General features: G+C 37.6%; 1 protein-coding gene across 3 annotated transcripts in view; it reads left to right on the top strand.

Moving 5' to 3' along the window:
• Positions 1–21,240, top strand: part of SSBP2 (single stranded DNA binding protein 2) — a 196,469-nt gene that overhangs the window by 49,999 nt on the left and 125,230 nt on the right. For all 3 annotated transcript variants that reach the window (XM_064438968.1, XM_064438967.1, XM_064438966.1), the window contains exons 3-4: positions 441–502; positions 1,968–2,052. In XM_064438968.1, coding sequence (XP_064295038.1) covers positions 441–502; positions 1,968–2,052 — 147 coding nt within the window. The remainder of the gene's footprint in view (positions 1–440; positions 503–1,967; positions 2,053–21,240) is intronic.

The raw sequence follows: 21,240 nt of genomic DNA, 5'->3' as shown, positions 1-21,240 counted from the left end.
TTAACTCTAACAGCAAAGCACTCCTTGAGGATTATAAAGCACTGGCTCGCTTTGGATGTGGAGGGAAGACTGCCACCTGCTGAATCAGTAACGTTAGTTCTGTCTTCGGTGTTTTCTGTAGTTCAAATTGGAAGACCTTTTAGAACATTTGAAGGGTACTTTTTATAATGCACATCTCAGTTGTGGACTGATACAAAATACATTGTTAACAAAATTCTATTCAAAATATAAAATAAAATTAAATTCTAAAATATGCTATGTTAATAAGTGTAATAAAGTGATATGGCCATCCAGATTGATGATGATGATAAAGCCTTTCATAACTATGAAATCTTCTCTTCTTTCTCTTTTTCCTATCTACCTGAATTACGTAATGCGTTTTAGTCCCAATGATTGCAAAAATGCACACCTCTGTTTTTATTTTATCTGTTTTGTTTTAGATAAGATGGGAAAAAAACATCACACTGGGGGAACCCCCAGGATTCTTGCATTCCTGGTGGTGGTAAGGATCAATTTTCTTTTCTTCTGATTTTTAGAATATGTTGATTGCTAGTTTCAGCAGCTGGAGATAAGAAATTCAGGTGAACACTGTAAGAGGAATGTGAAGACGAGGATGAAGAACCGTTTTCTTGTTAAGGAATGAAAACACAGAAAATTACATATAGAAAAAGATACAGATATTAGATACAGGAAAAAAAAATATTGCGTAGTGCAATGATCAGAAAGCATCTTTGAAAGAAGGTGGCCTGCATTTCTTTCTTCACCATCTTCTAGTACATTGTGCATTTAAGAGATCGTTCTACACATCCTAAATAATTACAGTTGAAAAAACCCAGTATATAGAGAGGCCCTGCATATAGATGTGAGCTTCCTCAGCCTTCAGTCCCCATTCTGCTCACAGGAATAGTATATGAAAGTAATTAGCTGAACCGAAGCTACCAACCTTTTTGAGAGGCAGTGTGCGTTAGCATGGGCTTGGTGCTGCAGTGTCTGCATTTGCACAGTTTCTCTCAAGCCAGAATACAGGTAGACATGGGGTTGACTTGTAATTTTTTTTCATGGTATCATTTGCTTATATATACTGGTGTGTAGAGACACATGTGTGTGTGTGTAGAACCCTCAAGGAGAAAAGAGTGCTTATAGTCACTGCTGTTTAGCTATGGTATTTATTAGTCGTATTGATTTGAACATATCCAGTATGCCTGCATTTGAAAGAATACAAAATACAGAGAATACGTCCGACTGTCAGGAGTACAAGAATTTACAGATTTTAAAGTGGTCCTATTTGAGCACAAAACCCCAAGTGATTCATACAGCTGCGTGGAAGGTGGCATATTCTTCACTGACCTTTCTTTCATAGCTTTTACCTATGTGATAGAAGCCTGGCAAGGAGAACATGTTCCTTGTATCTGTGATGTCTGCATTACCCTTAATTTTTAACATCTGCAGCAAAGTGCTCAAATTTTCCACAGTTCCATATTATGGTGCTAGACTAAGTTGTGGAGGATTAAGTCTAAAACAGTAAAGAAACGCTATGAAACTCTAACAAATTTTATTTATTTAATTGTTTTAGCATACACATAATTTCATTCCAAAACTTTGTGTTAGAACTGATTCCCACGCTTTATGGAAGTTAATTGCAGCACTGGGCAGAGGGATGAGGTTAAATGCAGAGCTTCAGTAATATGCTTTATACCCTTAGACCTTGTATATTACACTAGATTCTTGGTCTATACTACAGTGGTGTTAAAGGCACACAGCACTGCTTGCCTCAGAGAATCAGCAGGACGTGATTCTTCATAGATGTTTTACAAAGCTAAATTATTTCATAGAGGTAAGTATTTTCATCCCTTGGTGAGGGAGTGATATGTCTGTTTCTATATATGAACATACATGTGTGGTGTGCGTACACCATAAAATCTACACAAGTATTATAATGATTTTCTCACCATCTCTGTAACTTGCAGTGTATTTTGGGATCTCTACTGTGCAGCTCCAGAAAGACGAGAAACATGTGAACATTCAAGTGAAGCAAAAGCCTTTCATGACTACGTAAGTTTTGTGTGTCTTCACCACAGTTTCATTAATTGTACATACAAATGTGATAGAGAAGTATTTCTACACTACAGTGGCTCAGAAATGTGGGTGTCCGTCATATATAAGTAACTCTCAGTTTTCTGGGGATGCCTTAGAATTAGAACTTCCTAATTCTGTGATTATCCAGAAAAACTCCTGGAAGCCATATCAGAGATCAAAGTGCTGTTCCATGTGTTACAGCAGAATGAAGAATGTCTTTCTGTCCCCCCTGCCATGGACATATCAGGCCAGTCACAAAGGCGCAGGGCAAATGGAAGCACAGATAATGTCCTGTTCAAATGCCCCTACTCTGTTGGTGATAAAGACAAGGCTGTTCAGTAGATGGAATTGATCACCTGGCTTCTTTCAGGACCATACTGACTTAAAGTGTGACTGTTCTTCAGGTATCTTTGTATCCTTAAGTAGGTATTTTTTATCAGTGTAATAAACACTTAAGCATCATCGAGCAAGTTAAATGCAAAGTCATCCATCCAAGACAATGGGAGGATTAAAGGGCAAAAGTATTATTCCATATGATATCTTTGAGACTTAGTTCAAAACACAGCAGGGAGTTTGGTGGTGTTTTGCCTGCAAGGACATAATACTAATATTAATAGTCATAGTAATAATTTAGAAACTAGGGTCCAAAACACTGCAACAGTTTCATTCCGTTTTATCCATTCTCGTAACATAAACAGAGCTCTCCAGAAATGTGGAACTGTATTCCACAGTTAGGATGGAATCTGAGTTCCTTCTACTATGTCAGCTCCTTTCCATCTGGTGATTACGTTTTTACTGACAAAATCTTTAGGACGCTGACCACTCTTGAGTTTATTGTTCCTTTGGGCCACTGATGTATTCTAAAGAGTGAGTATAACTCTGAGTGCTAACTCTGAAACCTCTTTCCTTGAGTGTTTCCAAGGTCTGTCTGAGAAATACTGTCCGGTTACTGCAGAAAAATATTTCTACAGATAAAATTAAATTAGACTGCCATAGCCTAATGTCTTACGAACACAAATTTAGAAGCAAATTTTGATAAACAGAAATGAATCAGCTAAGTGACCATTTCCCATTTTCTGTTGTCATAATTTGATAATGGCTTGGTGTCCTACAGCATGTGAGCTAACAGTGATCTTGCCTTATTTGTAGTTAACAATGGCTTAGGTTGTATATGTACCATCAACACAGTTAGGACTTACTCAGCATATTTTACTTACAGACCAATGCCACTTTAATACCCTGTTCTTAGTGGTTAGATTTTGAGGCTAACTGGTAACAGAGTTTGTACAATTTTGCACAGTCATGTCTGGGCTACATTGATCACGTTGTAATTAATCGAAAAAAAAAAACCCAAAAGTGTCAGAGAGAGGAAAAAAGTTATAAGGAACTTTTCCACCCACAGAGATGTTAAGGTCAACCAACTTGGTAAAGCATATTCCTCAAATTAAAAATGAAGTAACTCTTGCAAGTACAATTGTTGCAATCTTTTTTTACTTGTTCTGTTTTAAAGATACAGTTGTTGGAAAAATACAGTATTTTACTGTTGTTTTGAATCCTTGTTGTTAGAGCAAGGTCTAATTCCCCACTGAAGGAGAAATAGTTTTACAGGAATAGTTTATGACTACAGGGGATGACATTAGTGAATTAAATTTGTGGAGATCAGAATCTACAGTACAACAGTTGACTTCATTGGGGGACACTGTGCTCTCAGAATAAAATATGTGTAACAAAAGCAAAAAATCTGAAATCTGTGAATGTTGTTGTGAAATGATTTTTGAAACAAAATGATCAGTGAGAGGAAATTTTCAATGAAAAAGTACTTGAAAGTCTAAAAAGGAGTGGAGTCTACAATTCTTTAAACTTGTGAGAGTTTCACTGATTGGTAAGTCCTCAACTGAATCTAAATTTTGAGGTATACTAAGAACTTGAGTAGGTTAATCAAAATAATGTCAAATATGAAAAAAAATTGTCATAGCATCACCCTTCTGGTGTTTCTGACTTCCACAGGTCTTGCAATATTACATGGCCTTACTGCTCAATTCTGTCTGCATTATGATGTGTACTGTCATAATTCAAAAAAAAATGGAGGAAATACTCAAATGAGTTCTGTGTGTGATAGAATTTTGTAGTTGCCTGAATGTTTAAGATAGTGTATGAAGTCATGTTTGTTGAAGGAAAAATAAAGTCATGGTATGCTTTAATATATATAGTACATCAGTCTGTGTTAAGGCAGGATGAAGGTTTATTTTAGAAATAATTGATTTACTTTAGAAGTTAATTCAGGAGGTATTTCTAAAACCCGTTCTCTCTTAATCTTTTAAGGTGACAGGAAAAGCCAGCTTTTGCATTGTTTTTGTCACAGTTGAGATAAACTCATCTAATACCTAGCAAGACTCATGGCATTCCTTAGCATCACGTGCTTTTTGCTTACTAAGACAGTCTGCATCATAAGTGCATACTTTTAAATTGTAACATGCATTTAATATTTCATGAGTGTATTGTATGCTCATATTAAAGAACATGACAAATCATTATAAAACAAGCGTATTTCAAAGCAGAGGAAGATGAACATTTATGAAGGAAAGTCCTGACCCATGTAGTGTTTTGCCATTGACTCCAGAGGGGTCAAAATTCCATCATTAGTGAAGACCATCAGAGAGCCAGTCACTGGATTCTGGCTCCTGTATCAGGCTGAGGGGTCTGGTAAATCAAAACCCAGCTGTTAAATTGCAGGTCAAGTAGAGCATTTGTAGCTGTAGTGTCATATCTGAAAACTGTAACTGTCAGGTGCAAAAAGCACAGAAGGCTTGTTCATTAATTCATACTAGCAATTCAGAATTTTTTATTAGGTATGTGTTCTGCTTGACCTAAGAAAATTCATTGTTGCTGAAGGTGTGAGTGATCTGGTTACTCTGTAGGTGTCATGTTTAACACTAAGTAGGCTGAATTAGCTGAACAAAGATACTACCTTGTCTATCTTTGCTTTTGTGAAGAGAGAAAGGTTTAAAAATCTTTGGAGGAGGGAAGCACTTGTAAATGATTTCATGATTTGTGAAATACTGCTGCTTCAGTCAACATAGTTGCGAGTCAGTCTGGAACACACACAGGTTGAATCATGAAATTAATATATGCAGAAAGATTAGGGTTCTCTAGGTTTACTTGAAGTTTTATAGTATCTGAACTGCAGTTGGAAAAAGAATGCCATTTGATTCCCCCTACACCTTTCTCAGACAACGCTTTTTTGAGAGATGAGGTTTATTTTGATATTTGCTCTGCTATAAGATTTCAGCATGTGTTTTGCTTGTCACTGAATACAATTAAATATCTGCAGCTGGACTCTGTGCATCTGCAATATACTTGGGTAAGAAGACTACCAGGATCCTTCTTCCACTTTGTCAATAGTTTGGTCCTGAAAAAGTGTGCATATGGAATTACCTTTAATATCAGCTCTGCCTAATCAAGCAAGCTGAGTTTTATGTGTGCCCATCAGTCTGTGCCACTGAGTCTGTTCTTGTCTGTTTGTGTAAAACAACAGTAAACCCAAATTCTTTTAGGTAACTGTTATTTTAATTTTCTGATATATATGTGTGTACAGGATTCTTTATACAGTAGCATCCCTATTCTGCAGAGAAGGGGTTTGGAAGTACTATTTCATTGTGTTCAGATTGTACTAATATAACTTCTGATTTTTATTGAGCTAGTGAGCGAAGAATCTTTCATATCTGACAGCAGGAACATGAAGTGACTCTCAAGGTGGAGGCTGTAACTGCTTGCAGTACTAATAATGCTCATCTTACTTATATCCAATAAATAGAAAAGCAAAGGCCTATTCTGGCTCTAAAAAGATTTTCTATGCTCATCCTGAAGTTGTTAAGTATTTGCAGCTCCTCCATATTATCTAAAACGGATTCTATTTTTATTTCCTATTGAGATTTGCAATTGGAAATGTTTTCTTCTGAGTGAACAATGTTCTGAACTCATTAGGTACATTTATATAATGTATTTTAGGCTTAAAAAGGCAGATGCATGTCATGAAAGTGTGTGTGCTGGATCAGGGAGATTGGTTCTGGCTTGAAGTTTTAACGTAAATGATTTAGGATTAGAAATTGTTTACATTCCAAGTAACTCAGGAAGGAAAACTGGTGCTCGCTAACCTAGCTTATTAAGATTGCAAGCGTTTCAGTACGATTAGCTTATTTGAAGCAGAAAAGCCCCCATGTTTCTTTTCCAGGTACCTGTTACTTTTCCTGGAGGAAAACTTCTCCGTTCTTCGAAGTTTTGTGAATAATAATTTACATGGATGCTCTGAGACAAAATTTAGTCTTCACTGTAGAATGGGTTCTTCTTTCTTCATAGTGTCCTAAGGAGATCTCTTCATCTCTATAGTTAAGATCTCATTTCTCTGGGTTTTGAACTGAGATTTTCTGTTGAGAGAAGAGGGTTCCAATCTGCCTTCTTTCCACTTCTTTACAAGCTGAAAACGTGCTGAATCAAGAGGGTAAATAAAACAAACCTTGTGATTCCTCGGAGAAGAATGGATTTTTAGCAGCACCCCTGCCATGAATTTCTGACTGCCACAAGTAACCGTTCTCCTCTTCCTCAGGCCTGGCCATTCATTCACATCTCTGGACCCTGGCTTTGGAGGGATGCTACCTGAAAAGTCCTTTCTTACAAGATGGTTTCTGTACAGAGCAGTTAAGATCTTTTTACAGTCCAGAAGTTCTTGTGCCTCTCTCACCCTCCTTACAATGGAATTTCTTCCATCTAGTGTTGGTGCAAAGAGAGATCTATTAATTCTTAGAACTAGCTATAGTAAAATCCCAAGTATATTGCAGGTAGGCTTTTATAAGTGTCTTCTCCACAGTTCTTTGAAAGATCATTTTTGGTATGAGTGAGGGTCTCTTGTTTGTTTTTATGACTCCCAAAAGAATGCCAGGTAATTTACAGGATAAGAAAAAAAGACACATTCACTGCCCCAGAGGCAGTACAGTCTCATAAGTTGGTATCACATTTCCACCTGACTTGTTAGCACATTTTAATAGTGAGCCATATGACAGGGAGCTTAGCTTTATGTGTAGGTTGTAGGATATATTAAAGACTATGCTATAACCTGTTCTGTCTGGATTATTCCTTTTAAAGGTTGTAGTGATATAAATCAATTTTTTCTAGAAGTTATTTGGCATAGTGTTTGGACGTTTTTAGATAGCTGATCAATCTCCTTGTGAGTCTTTCTAAGGAACAAGTAGGGTCTCTGCTGTTATTGCTGTATTTTATGGGAAAAAAAATCACCAGTTTTTTTCTGGACCCATCCTTCAGCAGACTAAGAGGCACTTGCCTGCTCTAAATTCCCCAAACCCCCTCCTTTATTGTTAGCAGTCCCCAAATTTGGGGGGTTATGAATATTTTTACATCTTTTTTGGACTGAAGATTACCATGAAAGGCCCGTGAGAAGATGTTCTCTGCAGGCATCATTAAATGCTTGTTGGAAATGACCATAAATCTCAAGCCTTGTGTGCCCATAGCACAGTGAAACTGTATTCTGCAATGAGGACTGCTTTATTCTAGTTTAATTGAACAACCTTTTTTTACTTCTAAAACCCACATAGAGCTGTATCTGAGGTGCAGATTTTTGTTGATCTAAACATATGGAAGCTTATTCTGTTTCAGGATAATTTTTGAAAATGCATTTTCTTGTTGTATTCCCCAGGTGGTCTGAGTTCATGCTTAACACCAGTCACGAATCTTTTCAAGGCGGTCTATCACAGCACCTCCTTCTCTGCCTTTTGTGTATGAGGGATGGCAGAACTTGGTTTAGCTCTGCCTTCCCTAGCTCTTGCTATTATGATCTTCTGCAGGCAGCCTAGCTAGGGTAGCTTGTGCTTCTAGGCCCTCCCAGGTTTCTTGCTGAAAACTGAATTCTAGGTCTGGTTTCCAGCTGTGTGTTTCTGTGGAGAATGCCTTTTAACTCCTGCTTAAATCAAAGATGAAAACAAAAGCTCGCCATCGTCCCAAATGTGGAACAGCAAGAGGTGACAAGTACTGGGGGAAGCATGTAGCGGGGAAATCAGAGATAATCTACAAAATGCTGAATTCAGTGTCACTCCTGGGATGAATGCCAAATTGTATTGCCATAGGATCATGGAATGTATGGGGTCCATGAATGAGACCAACAGATTTCAGATCTCTCAGCAATTGGTAGCCTTCTTGCAAACTCAGGAGGGCCTCTCTCCGACGCCGCCTTCTCTGCTTTTGAGGTTCTCTGTAGTCCCATGGGCTGTTTTTAAAAGCAGAGGTTCCCAGGCACAATTCTGTGGGTAGGTGTGATTTCCTTTGACTGAGGAGGATGTGCAATACCCTCTTCAGCTCCGTAATTTTATTGCCTACTAGATTTTCTTTAATGCAATTGAGTGGAAAGGATTAATTAAAAGCATGCTCCAGCCCCCAGTTAAAGTAGGCATCACTTTGTGCAAAACTGCATTGACTCGTGTCAGGATTTGGTCCACATATTTATAGGTGTAATTCAAAATATTGCACTGTTACTGCCAAAACTATGAAACTGTTTTGTTTGCTTTTCAGAAATTTTCAAAATTGAGAAATTGGTACTTTCCTTATTTGGAGAGATCCCTTTTGCAGGAAAATACAGATTTATTTTGTTTTTATTTCATGTTAAGAACCCCCCCAAGAGAATTCTCATTCTTGCACTTTCATGAAAAAGGAAGATGTGCTCATTCAGCTCCTACCATCCTCCTTCATCATACCTTTCCATAAATTATTGGATAATATTATGATTAGATTTGAACTACTCTCTGTCACAAATGTTAATTGTAAGCTTTGATACAGAAATGAGTTGTTTCTTACAGTCCACGTAATTTTTTTCCCTTTATAGAGGTAATTTTACAGGTAAATTTGTGCTGTGCCTCTCTTTTAATGTGAGAACTAAGTCACTGGTTTCAGAGAGAAAAAGCAACATCTCCTCCCCAAAATTTCAATGCTTTTCCTTTGACTGGAGATTTCATTTTCTCAGAATTTAGAAGTAAAATGGTTAATTAGTTTGAGTTAAGTGGAAGCCTCTGACAGTATAAGGAACCACCATCTCCCCTGAAGGCAGTTTAGCTCCTCTGTCGTGGTTCCCAGGGGGAGGCAGTGGACATGTTCAAAGAGTGCCTCTTTTCTAAGAACCGTTTTACGCTTCATTTTCATTGAAAACAATAGGAGATAACAGCCATTCTAATGAGGGGAGGCTTTCCGGGAATGTTCTGTGCAAAAAGTAGTTATTTATTCAGAATAGAGCACTGAGAAGATTTTTACACTATATGTAAAACCATGCCAAATTTATGAAACGGGACAAACCTTTGTGTTCTTTTCCTTAGAGGAAAGGGGGAGTATGTGAAGATTCAATAAGGAAGAAGTCAGCAGTTTAAGAGATAATGTGGAGTGCACAGGATGAGGTAGAGGTCGGGAGACTAAAGGAAGTGGCTGGAATGCTCAGGCTGTGCTCTGCAGCTTTCCAGAGTGGTTTAGATATTACAATATAGAGGTAAAATCTGGTTGTAAGGGTATATTTTTTTTTTAATGTTCACAGACACACTGTTAAATTACTAGATACTTTAGTTCGTAATAGATGTCTCCATGGGTTCACTTCTGTGTTCTGAAGTCTAGGGCTTTCTTTATAATTATAATGAAACCAAGGCACTTCTGCTCCAGAGTTATGACATATGGTATTACCTGGAAGAAGGAGCCACTGGAAATTTTTGACCGGTTTAACGGAAATCCCAGGATACCACAAATTTTTTCCCTGCTTGGTTGTCCTGATGAACATTTGTTAACCATTTTTCAGAGTGATGGTGTTAAATATGTCTTAGTTTAAAATTTCGTGCAATACTCCTGATATATTTGGAATAGAACTCTGCTGATTCAAATTTTAATTTTTCTTTTTTCTTTTTTCATTTGCTATAATGGATTGTTTATGCTACCACAGCAAAAGTTGTATTACAGTTTAAGATTTATACTGTATGATTTGGAGTGAACTCAAAATCAGGGTTTCAATAGAGAGAGGATATTTTTTCTTTTATAAATGGAAGCACTTCATATGCATGTACACATTTAATGATGTACATTTTAATAATTTAATATATAAAACTGTGAATCCTGTGGCTTGTAGATACTCCCTGAGAAGTTGTAGCAACTTTGCTTCTTTTGAATTTATTTTGCTTTTAAGAATGAGAAGATACGTCCTACTGTGAGTTTAAGTAGCATGCACTGAGAAATGTCCTGTTTCTAAACTTTTGATTTAGTAGTTATATTTAAAAACATTATATTTACCACTATTGACATACAGATCATTCTTATTCCTGGCATAGTGTATGCAGTATGTTTTTTCAGTGCTCCAGAAAGTTATTAAAGGAAGTCAAGCTGTAGCTTAGTAAGATTGGGAATACGAAGTTGACTAACAAATGCTCTGAATTTAGAGTTAAAGATCTTATGATATTAATATTTAAAACTGATGGTGTATAATGCTTTACATCAATAAAGTACTGAACAAACATTTGATCAATAGAGAGCAAATGCTGGATTAAAGCCTTGCAACAACCACTTCCTCTGCATGCTCTTCCTCCCCTCGGTATTCTTTCTTCAGGTGCTTTGGTTTCTGTATCAGGATTTTGTCTGATGTTTATAATGCTAAATGATTTAGGTAGCCCTCTATTAAATGTTTGCATTTAGGAGTTCCTGTTTACCTATTGAGATTTGTCTCTGAGCTAGTTAGGAGAGAGTACTCTGAGAACTCTGCAAAGGTGTGTGCCTCCATGTGTGCATCTGTATGTGGCGATACATTTGTCTCCACCAGAAGGATACAGTGCAAGACAGTACTATGTTGATATAAAGCATTTTTCTTTTTTTCTGATACGCATATTCAGCTAGATTTCAGGCACTTTGCCTAAATGTATTCTTCTTTAGCCTCATAAAAAGTAAAAATGAAAGTGAGAGTCTTATTTATGCACAATATGCCAAACTTGGATTTTGTAATAAGCTCGACTGCTCTGTTAATACATCTAAGTGACTCATTTCAGACTTGCTTAACACATGCCTGGAAAAACCAAAGACTTATAACTTCCATCTGCTGTTTAATGTGATGAAAGATGGATCCTGAAGATCACAAATTATGGGAGACATGCAGCTCTTAATAAGAACAGCTGAACAACAAATGCTATATGAGAGGTGGTGAAAATGAAGTAATGAGGAGGAAAGGCAGGCAAGCGTCTTGAGGGGACATGGATATCCATGGCTGACTAGTACTGTCACATCCCAGCGTCACACTAAATATGAAATGCACATTATATAACACGAGTCACAGGGAACAGATAATAGTCTTTTTGAATTTTCTACCAAATTAATGCCTTAATATTACAAGCAACTGTCCTAACATGGATTCTGGAGCTTGCACAGAATGTTTTACTTGAGAAGAAATGTTGTGCAGGTCTCCATATTAGAATGTCTTGCAAATGAATTTTTGAAATATTGTTTCTTGCTTTGAAATGTTTGCATTCTAAGCATGTTAACTTAGCCGCTGAAAATACATAAACCTTCATTGTATGCAAATAGACCATTTCACTGCCGTCTACACTACTGCAGAAAAAAGCCATGCATGCTAACAGGTGTACCTACAGAAAGATGAAGATTGTGGCATAACCAAAGAGAATCAAAATTAAGCTTAACTGAAGGTGAAAATCTGTTTTGCACTTTGTCATTTTAGGCTGTTTCATTGTGACCCCTTCTTAACTTAAGTGGACATCTCCATAGTGCTGTCACAGTAACATCCACAAACCGGATTTAAGCCAGTCAGCGAGGATACCTATAACAAAACTCAAATGCAGCAGTCTGTAACCCATCAGAGGCTAATTTACCCTGCCAAGAAAGTAGTACTGTGCATAATTCACACCAGAAGAGGTGCATGACCTGTCTAGTTTACTCTGACATAGGATGTGGAAGACAAAGCTCTATATAAGGTGTGTGATAAATATTATGTTCTAAGTGATAGAGAATCTGGAAAATATTTTCCAGTTCTGCTTTCAAATATGATTTCCATAAACATATTGCAAAACTGAAACTTTAGCCGATGAAAAGTACGAAGTTCTTAACTATAAAATAGTTAAGGGAATATAATCCATGAGGTGAGTTTTAATATCTTTTCTGTCTTAAGAGAGAGGCAGAAAAGTATACAGATAGTGTATATGCATATAGTGGGGTATGATGTTACACTTCATAAATCAATTTTACATGAGTAAGATTTGCAGTGAGATTTGTAAAGGCAGATACTTGAATCCCTGTGGAGCATGACCTCATTGACTTTATCATAGATCTATGCAGATGCTGTGATCTGCCTGTACAGATCTGGCAGCAGGATCAGAGACTTTGGCCCTAATCTGGCAAACAATTTCATGGTTGAGTAGTATTGTATGTGCAATTACTCTCATCAAACTCACATGTTTGCAGTGATCAGGATCATAGGAAACGGTATGAATACAGTGGGTCATTCTTGTTTACTGTCCAATTTTAGAGTCTCAGTATTGAAACCAGATATTCATTTACTTAGTCTGTTTTGGGTTTTTTTTCTGAATATTTCTGTCCTAAGAGACCTTTTCCCAATTCCCTCTGTTGTGAAGAAAATATCAAAATCTCTGTTTATAAGGGCAAAACTGCTGAAGTGGGGTTCCCTGGGCAGCTCTTACGTATCACTGCAGGAAGCTTTCTACTCCATCCTAGCAGTTAATTTATAATATTTTGTTTATTTTCCCACTACTTTCATGGTTTTGTGTTATTCTGTGTACAGCAACATGGTGTTTTATGACTCCCATTGCCAATTGTTTTATTTTTCTTCCTTCAGCTGCTTTCCCCCATTGTTATATCGTGGACATACGTTGGACTGGGGACTGATGGATCACAAGAGTACAGCTCCTACCACTCCTGAGTCAGATCCAGCTGATGTCTTGGCTTTCACTTGTTTAGAACAGTTTACTTTCTGCTAGTTGGATAGTTTAATTTAGCATTTGCAGTAACTGCCTTCCTCCCTTGAAAGACAAACAAAATCAAAAATAATGAGCCTTCTACCAACTGTTCTTTCTCTTGCTATGTGATGGCCATCCACTGAGCCTTTGTGGGATCTTCTGTTCTCTTTGATTTTGGGGAGAAAGAAGGTGTCCTCTCACTGTCTGTGGGGAAACCTTTTCCTCTGGCATTAAGAAGTGAGTTACGATCCGTCAGCATCTCAGGTTTCTCCATTGCCTTTGTTCGTGGCCTTTCTTGATGCTTGGCTGTGGTGATTTCTTGGAGCTTGGCTACTTCCAGTAGCTAGCTGAGTACTGTTAATTCTTGGAGAATTAATATGGTGCATTCTCTGCATCCCCATGAATATTCAGTCCAGACTTTGATATAAAGCTTCCTCCCGCTCTACCAAGTGTGAGGTTTAATCCCATGCCTTTTCAATAGTGAGACACGTAGGGAAAATTGTTATTTCCTTTTCCTCTTAATGGGAAAAAAGGGAGCTCCTTTACACCCTTGCTGTCTTTCCTAATAATTTGCAGAATTTCTTCTTCATGGAACAAAATTGGTACTGTTAATTCTTTTTGCAGCACTACAGTATATGGAGTTTTTGTTGACACTCCTGTTCCCTAAATCATGTTTCTTAAATTGTACAAGGAACTAAGCTTTCATTATTTTTTAAAAATGTCTTTTTTAGCCTGCTTGATTGCCTAGAAAACATGACCTGAGTGAATGATGGAAAATGATTAGGTACCAAAAAAAGAAATTTCCCCAGTAAAGTTGACATCGCTTATATGCAGTTTCCTGAAATCCAAATTAGCATGAGAAAATGGTTTTGAAGGCATATCCAATAGGGTGATTTCAAAAGAGGGCTTTGATAGGTTTTTGATGTTCTATGCTGTTACTCAATGTCATCTTGTCCCATAGTGGTAATTCTAGAAACTTTATAATTAATCATTGTACCTTTTTTTTAATGACCACTATAGCACACAAACAGGTGTAACTTTTAGTTTTCTTTCGATATGTGTAATAATTTTATGAAGTGGAATCTGTAGTTTAAGATTGTTTTTTTAAAGTCTATTTTTAGTTATTTAAAATTTTGTTAAACTTCAGCAGTGCCAGTTAAATTGTCTGTCCAAGGTGTCCACACCAAACTCTTCCCCCCCCGCCTAGTACCTTTCAGCAGAAATGGCTCTCTGAGGGTTTATAGAGATATCTCTAGATGGATGGGTGGATAGAACAAAAGAATGAACGATTGAACAGCACTGTTCCTTTTGGTGGAATCATTGCATTTTGTTGGGGGAGAAAAGAAGGGATGAGGTAGTTTACCCACCACAGCCAAAGTAAGGTTTGATGACATGATGCTTCCGAATACTGGAAGCATTATTGGTGGCTGGTGTCACTGTTTCATAAATAACCTAAATACTGTATTTGTAAATATCATCCTTGCACTCAGTATGTTTCTCCCTTAACACCCTCTTGTGCTACAAGATGAAGTTGGAGGAATGTGCAGCCCTGTCCATCTGTGGAGCAAGAGTCCCACAGAAAAAAACCTATGCCTGATCTTGTAGTTACAGAGTGGTTCACTACGCTTACAGGCCATTTTTAGGGGAAGAGCAGAGATTTGACATCCCCAGCAGCTGTTTGAGGAGAACAGTGGTCACCACTACCCTTCCCATGTAGCTGAGTACAAGTGTTAGTCTAGTGGAGTTCTGCTGGGAATGCCTGGTTTCTGGAGCTGTACTGAAAGAAACTGCAGTCCGAGCACCGAACTGCAGAGCTGCTAAAAACTGGTGCTTTTGGGAAAAAAAGGGAAAGTTAAACAACGAGAAACTTAGGTTTAAAAAAAGATAGCAGTTAGACATCTCGCAAGCTACGTGGTGGCAGGGCTGGGTTCTTCTAGAAGGTTTTTTTTATTCAGTACCTATGTTCAGCTATGTTGTATTTAAATGCTACAGTAGGCACACAAATTATGTTGCCTGAAACCTTCTCATCCTTCCAGAAGACAGTCTTTGACTCTATTGCAGTCTTGGAAGCATTCACCAATGACAGTTTGGGTTAGTCCATGTTTCTGTGGATTAGACAGCCCTAACAAACAGTGTGTTTACTGTTGAGCAGCCTGTGACTTAAAAACTTCAAAATAAATGGAAGATAAAAAAAATTATCAACTTTGTACATTTATTTTTCACTTTCTTCTTGTCAACTACCCAAAATGCAAAATAAATCAATCTAAAGAGAAAGGTAGTTGAATGACAGTGCGCACGTTGCAATGCAGTTCAGCTACCCCAGCTATTCTGTTCTTGTGAGCTGCAGGGGACTGATGTTAACAAGGTTCCCATCTCCTGTTCTTGGGGAGTGGGATTTTGTGTAACTCAGGCCCCCGCTGATTCAGAAACAGTGCTGGCAGAAAGAGCCGAGGATGGTCTGTTAATAACTTCAACTGGAAATGGCCCAGTTAACACTATTAACATTATTATCATTGAGCCTAGGTTTGACTGATGGTTAAAACCTCTGTTTTTGTTATGTGCCTTAAAAACATGTTTAAAGAGAGTAGGAGCTGAAAGAGCTAGTAATTTAGGCTCTGATGATTTTGACACTTCGACTTTGAATTAAATCTCAGCTGTGCATGCCTAAGGATTGGCTACAAGTTCTTGTTAATATAGATAGTGGGGCTTTGCATGTTTTGGGTTGGTTTTTTTTTTTTCTTTTTTTCCCCTTCAAACTCTCTGGAGTATGCAGCAGCTTTTACTGAAGTGAGATGAAGTCCAGAGGTGCTCCAGCTGTCATAAATCAGGCTGCCTATTTAAGAGGCTGAGTGCATGTGTAGGCATTAGGATACTTATCCTTGTAAATCTCAGGGTTTATTGTTTCAAGCTATGGCTCAGTTTATACATGTGTCTGTAGTAATATCTTTGTTCTTTAAAAATAGGCATTTTTTTTGATATAGGGATAATACTGGATTAACTAAAAGGACTCTGTAAACCGGTCATGTAGAAGACGTGGTATACCCAGGTTCTGTCAGGAACCTCTGGTTTAAAAAGGTTATAGTGAAACATAGTAACTAAAATACCTGTTCTCTTATCTTTTTAGATTACTCACAGTCTTCAGAATTTCAGTTTGAGATCAAAGGAAATATTTCAAGAAATATATTGTAAAACATTTACATACTGGATTTCCTATTTATTAGTGACTAGAAGCCATGTCAGAAAATGTGTTCCAACTTCATTAAATGGGGCCTGGCAAATGTTGCAATTGTTGAGATACTGCCTTGATAATAGCAGAAACGGAATTATTGTTTCACTGTGTGTTGTAAGCAATTACATGCAACCATTAACTAAACGTGTATATTATGTCTTCTCCTGGAAGAATAACGCTGTCGGTGGAAATTGCCTTTTTTTAATAGTAATTTCTGTGTTATGTTTTTGCTGAATAAGCAAACTGTGGAGCTGTTGAAGCTGCAAAACTAAAATGCATCCATTTCTGTGTTTGGATAACACATCTTACTCGATAATTTTAAAACATGCAGTTGCACAGCCGTGGTGCAGTTCTCCAGGCTGGATGCTCATTTTATTTGCTATGACACTGAATCTGTCCATCCTAAAACTTTATTTTGGATGAGCTCTAACTCTTTACTTGACCAAAAGATTGTTATCTACAACTGCCTACTCTTTCACAGATGTCAGGCCTTATAGGCCAGGTGCATTTTGCTCTTCTTTTATTAAAAATGTATATTTTCACTGTTGTAAACCAGGGTTTTTTCTGGTTTACAGTTCGCCTCTTCAGGGGTAGGTGCTCAATGTCTGGACTCTGTGTAGGTTCTGGAAAGCAAGCTCTTTTGTCTTGCCCTGGAATATACATATCTAGACAAAAATAGTCAGCTTGCATGCTGCTCAGTATCTTCCTTCCTGGAGCTTTCCAGATGTTGAGGATTCTTTGCCTTCCGTGGGATCCATCCCACCCCATCCATCCCATCCACCCCATCCACCCCTCCATCCATCCAGTGTGCTCTCTTCCTAATGTATAGCTGGTTTTCGTCTTTATCTGTTCCTATCCTCACACTGCATGGCTTTGCCATGAGAGCACACCTCTGGTTCCTCTGTGTTGTCACATTTCTTGAAATTTGAGGATAAAATAGATTCAAAGATGCTAGTCCTGATTTTATTCTTTGCTTAGTTTTTTGAAGCCCCAGTGGTAACATTTGATTCCTCTGGCTGTCTTCAGCGGAAATTCAGGTGCCCAAGAGACAAAATACTGTTGGAGTTGTTTCTTAAAGTGTGACTTGTACTTAAGGTACAAAGGCTTAGCAAACCTGTACTGGTGCTGCTTCAAAAGATATGTTACATATCATTGTGCTGCAATACTTGGTATTCTAGATTCTTTGTAAAAATAATATAATTAATAGAATGGGTGGTTAAACTGGGGTGAAGTTGAGTGAGGTACAAAGGAAAAATAGTTACAGGACAGTGTTTTAAAAGTGCTATTTGTGATTTGTTTTCAAGTCACCAACATGTAGTAAATAGAAGTGATTGACTTAAAAATCTCCAAATGTATTTATTTCTAGAGAAGAAAAAAATCAGAGTTTCTTAAAAGATGTTTTCCTGTCACAGCAGATGTGTCCTAAAGCAGATGTATCCTAAAGCCTACTGAAGTTTTCCCCATAATTTTGTCTGAAATTTTAGTGCTGCTTGCATTTAGAATGCTTCTGTAGTATGAAAGAGAATGAAGTTTTGAACCTGGTGTGTTTGATAGCCCTGTGGCTCATGAGCTCTAGAAAGCGTTTGGCTGCTCCATAAAAAGGCATTTTATACTAGTTAATTGGTATTGCACAAATTGCAGAGTAAAATGGAGTAGCATAATCGTTGAATGTCTAAGCTTGATGTTCAGATGTTTGTCTTCCATGTATTTACAATATTTTAGAGTAACTTTGCCAGAATCTCACTATGAATATCTTCCAAGCAGAGCTGACTCGTGTAGACCAGCTCCATGCTCCAAAGGGGCTGTGAGGATCTCATGAGGAACTAGCCTGAGGACCTCCAAAGCATTGCTAGTGAGGGGGTTAGCCAATTTGACATCAGGAGGTCTGAACACAAAAAAGGAGGAGGTACTGAGTGGGGATTGTTGTTATTTATTGTGGGTCAGTTTTCTCTCTTTACCTCTTCTTTACGTGCAGGTTTTTTTTAAATTGTGAGATCACTCATAAAAAAGCTCAAGGAGCAAACTTCGGGAATTTACCATTTAAATGTTTCTGAAACAAAATTATTTCTGTGGTTATTACCTATTAATGTAAGCCTGGAGGTGTTTCACTATCTAACCTTTCTTCTCCTGAATTATTGAGCAGATGGCCCAGTTATCTAACCCCTGAACGCCTCCATGCCAGGGCAATTCTTCAGCTGCTAGACTTGCATAGTGCAGCCCAGTTTAGTTCCTAGTCTGCCCCTGACAACTACTGCCATGTTGGCAACAGGCAAACGTCTGACTTAAAGAAGTGTCACTTTTGTGTTCGTTCATGGATCAAGCAGCAGGAGGTGGTAGAAATTGCCTCTTACCTTTAGGCTCAGATATATACCTTGTATATACACCGTTTCCGATAACCTAGGATCTGTCAACTTCTGATCCCTACATGTGTGCAGAAAGAACATATATTATTTGGAAATGTCAGTCCATTAGCAGAGTTTTCCACTAACTACTAACTTTAGCTTGGTTTAGCTTTTCATTGTATCAGTGTATAAGGAAAAAAATAATTATATGATAATACATAAATGTAGGTAGGCAAACACAATTTCAATTACAAAATGTTGAGAAGAGCGGTGCACTCAGCAAAAGTTTTCATGTGTGTTAGTACACAACTAGTTCCAAACTGTAACTTTAGCAGTCCTGGTTCAAGGTCTATTTTACTACAAAGATTCATTTTCCCTGAAATGTCCTTTCAAATGTATAGGTTGGAACACAAAAGAAGGTTCCATAATCACAAAAACCCCAGTACTTCACCTTTTTTTTTTTTTAAATTTAATTTATTTTATTTTTTAAAATAAATAGGAAGTGATGGACTAAAAATCACACTTGCTTAATATTAATGTGAAAACCATTAGTGCTAGTGTTTAAGCAAGAAGAGTGTTTTGTAAAGTTCAGGATTTAAGCTGGTAGTTCTGATTTAACTGACTAGCACAAGTATTAAGAGTTCCTTTCGGTGCCATCCCCTGTCCAGTCCCCACCCCATCCCCTGGATTCTAGTGAAGTACTGAAACATAATGATTTCCTCTATAGATCAGTGAAAAAGACATTTTGAATAATGCATTGGAATACAAAGATGAGGTGACCGCTCTGAGCAGTCTTCATTGTGTGTGCATTGTGTGTAATAAGTAAGCATAGATACTTTTTACCTGTGTTTTCTTTGCATATTTAGCAGTGTTAGCTCTCTACATTTATTTACCATTGTTTGAGACCTTAATCTCGGCTCCTCTTAAACCATGTTAAGGTAAGTCAGTTAATACTTTTATGTCAGCTTTGCTGAGTGCAGACGGATGTCTCATCATACTGTTGAGTGATGTAACCAGCCATTCCTTTCATAAGCCATTGAGTATCAGCTGGATGATACCAGCTTGCAGGCACAACTAACGTTACTCAAATTGAACCTATGCTCTTGGGGCTGTGCACAACGGGAAAAATCTCTTGAGCTCACTGATTCTGTTTTTAAAATTATATTTTCACTTTCTCTACAGGTATTTAGTATCTTGTATAAAAACAGTAAAAAAAAAAAAGACTGAAGTATTGCTCTCACGAGCATTCTCAAATGCCTGTCTGAAAACTGGCTACCAGCCTTCACAAAATATGCAAATTTTCTTCCTAGTCTTTTCTCCTCCTTTTCTCAACCCACTGTCACCATTGTTCTGGTAATCCTCCACTGCTAAGTGATTTTGCTTCCCCCCCCCACCCCCTTCTTTTTTTTTTTTTTTTTTTTCTTTTAATTAGAACTCCTTTAATGTTCCCTTTTGGTTCACAACTGCTATAGGCAAAGATGCAGCTCTGCATATTTCTTCACAAGAAGGCTCGTGGTGCATTATGCCTTCCCTCCAAGCCTCTTCTAGCACTACTGACTGTTTCAGAAAACAACGTCAATTCCTGACATACCAAGACCTCTGCTTTAATTTTTAATCCCGACCTGACAGGCATTCAGATTCATTGCCTGTAACTGCACTAGAATCAACATATTACTGCGTATGTTTGATGAACCATAGAATTGGTTCAAGTCTCGTTTCCAGTTACTTGGTTTCTAAATGTACTCTTTTGGGACCTAAGCAGTGTTGTCAATATTCTTTGTTCTAGTTGCTCAGCAGTTTGCTGCTTAATATTGTCAAGGGGCTTTTGTACTGCAGCAGCTCCCAAAGTTAAACCTTTGTTATGGAATTGAAGAAATTTAGAAATGGGCCCCATATCCAGTCTTAAGCTATGGAAAATGTTTTCTTCTCATTTCTGTGCTAGGTATAGATTAAGTACAACCATATTCTTCATAGCTTGTTTTCATCTGTGGACTTCTTGGTAGCTTTTTAATTAAACATCAACCGCAAAATTAATTGTCACCATTATAGCCAAAGAGTTATATCTGCTGGTTAAAGTAGCTGCCATTTTTTTTCTGTATTTGAGTAGTTCTATGGTTTTTTTCCTTTTATTTCTGAATATATGCAATTAGCATGTGCTGTGTCTCTACAATACTTTTTGTTAAAGATGCAAAGTAAAATGCTGAATTTTGTTGAGTAGTTCAGATGCTGCATTACTTTTCTGCTGAGTTCTGCAATGAAGCTTTCACCTGCTCTTTAGTATAAAACCCCTTTTGCTTATTAAGTTGTACTGTATGTTTGTGGTCCTGAAATGGTGCTCCTAACATGAAGTCTAATATGTAAAAATTTTTAAATCTACTGCTGTCCAGCAGAATCTGATTTCCTGTACTATAGCAAAATTCTTGAGAATTTCAGGGTGGTTAGGGAGGAAGTAAGGACCTAAGTTGTCAGGATTTGGTTAATTTGCTTGCCTGCTAATTTAATACCACTGTAGTGGGGACTTGGAGAGTCTGCTGCAAGATTGTTGGAGGATTGGGAGGTTTCAGAAAAGAGTGCAGTTTAGACTCTCAGA

This window comes from Phalacrocorax carbo, chromosome Z, assembly GCF_963921805.1.
Source record: "Phalacrocorax carbo chromosome Z, bPhaCar2.1, whole genome shotgun sequence".
Lineage (NCBI taxonomy): Eukaryota > Metazoa > Chordata > Aves > Suliformes > Phalacrocoracidae > Phalacrocorax > Phalacrocorax carbo.
The sequence above is the reverse complement of the archived record's forward strand: the minus strand, read 5'-3'. Positions and strand labels throughout refer to the sequence as shown.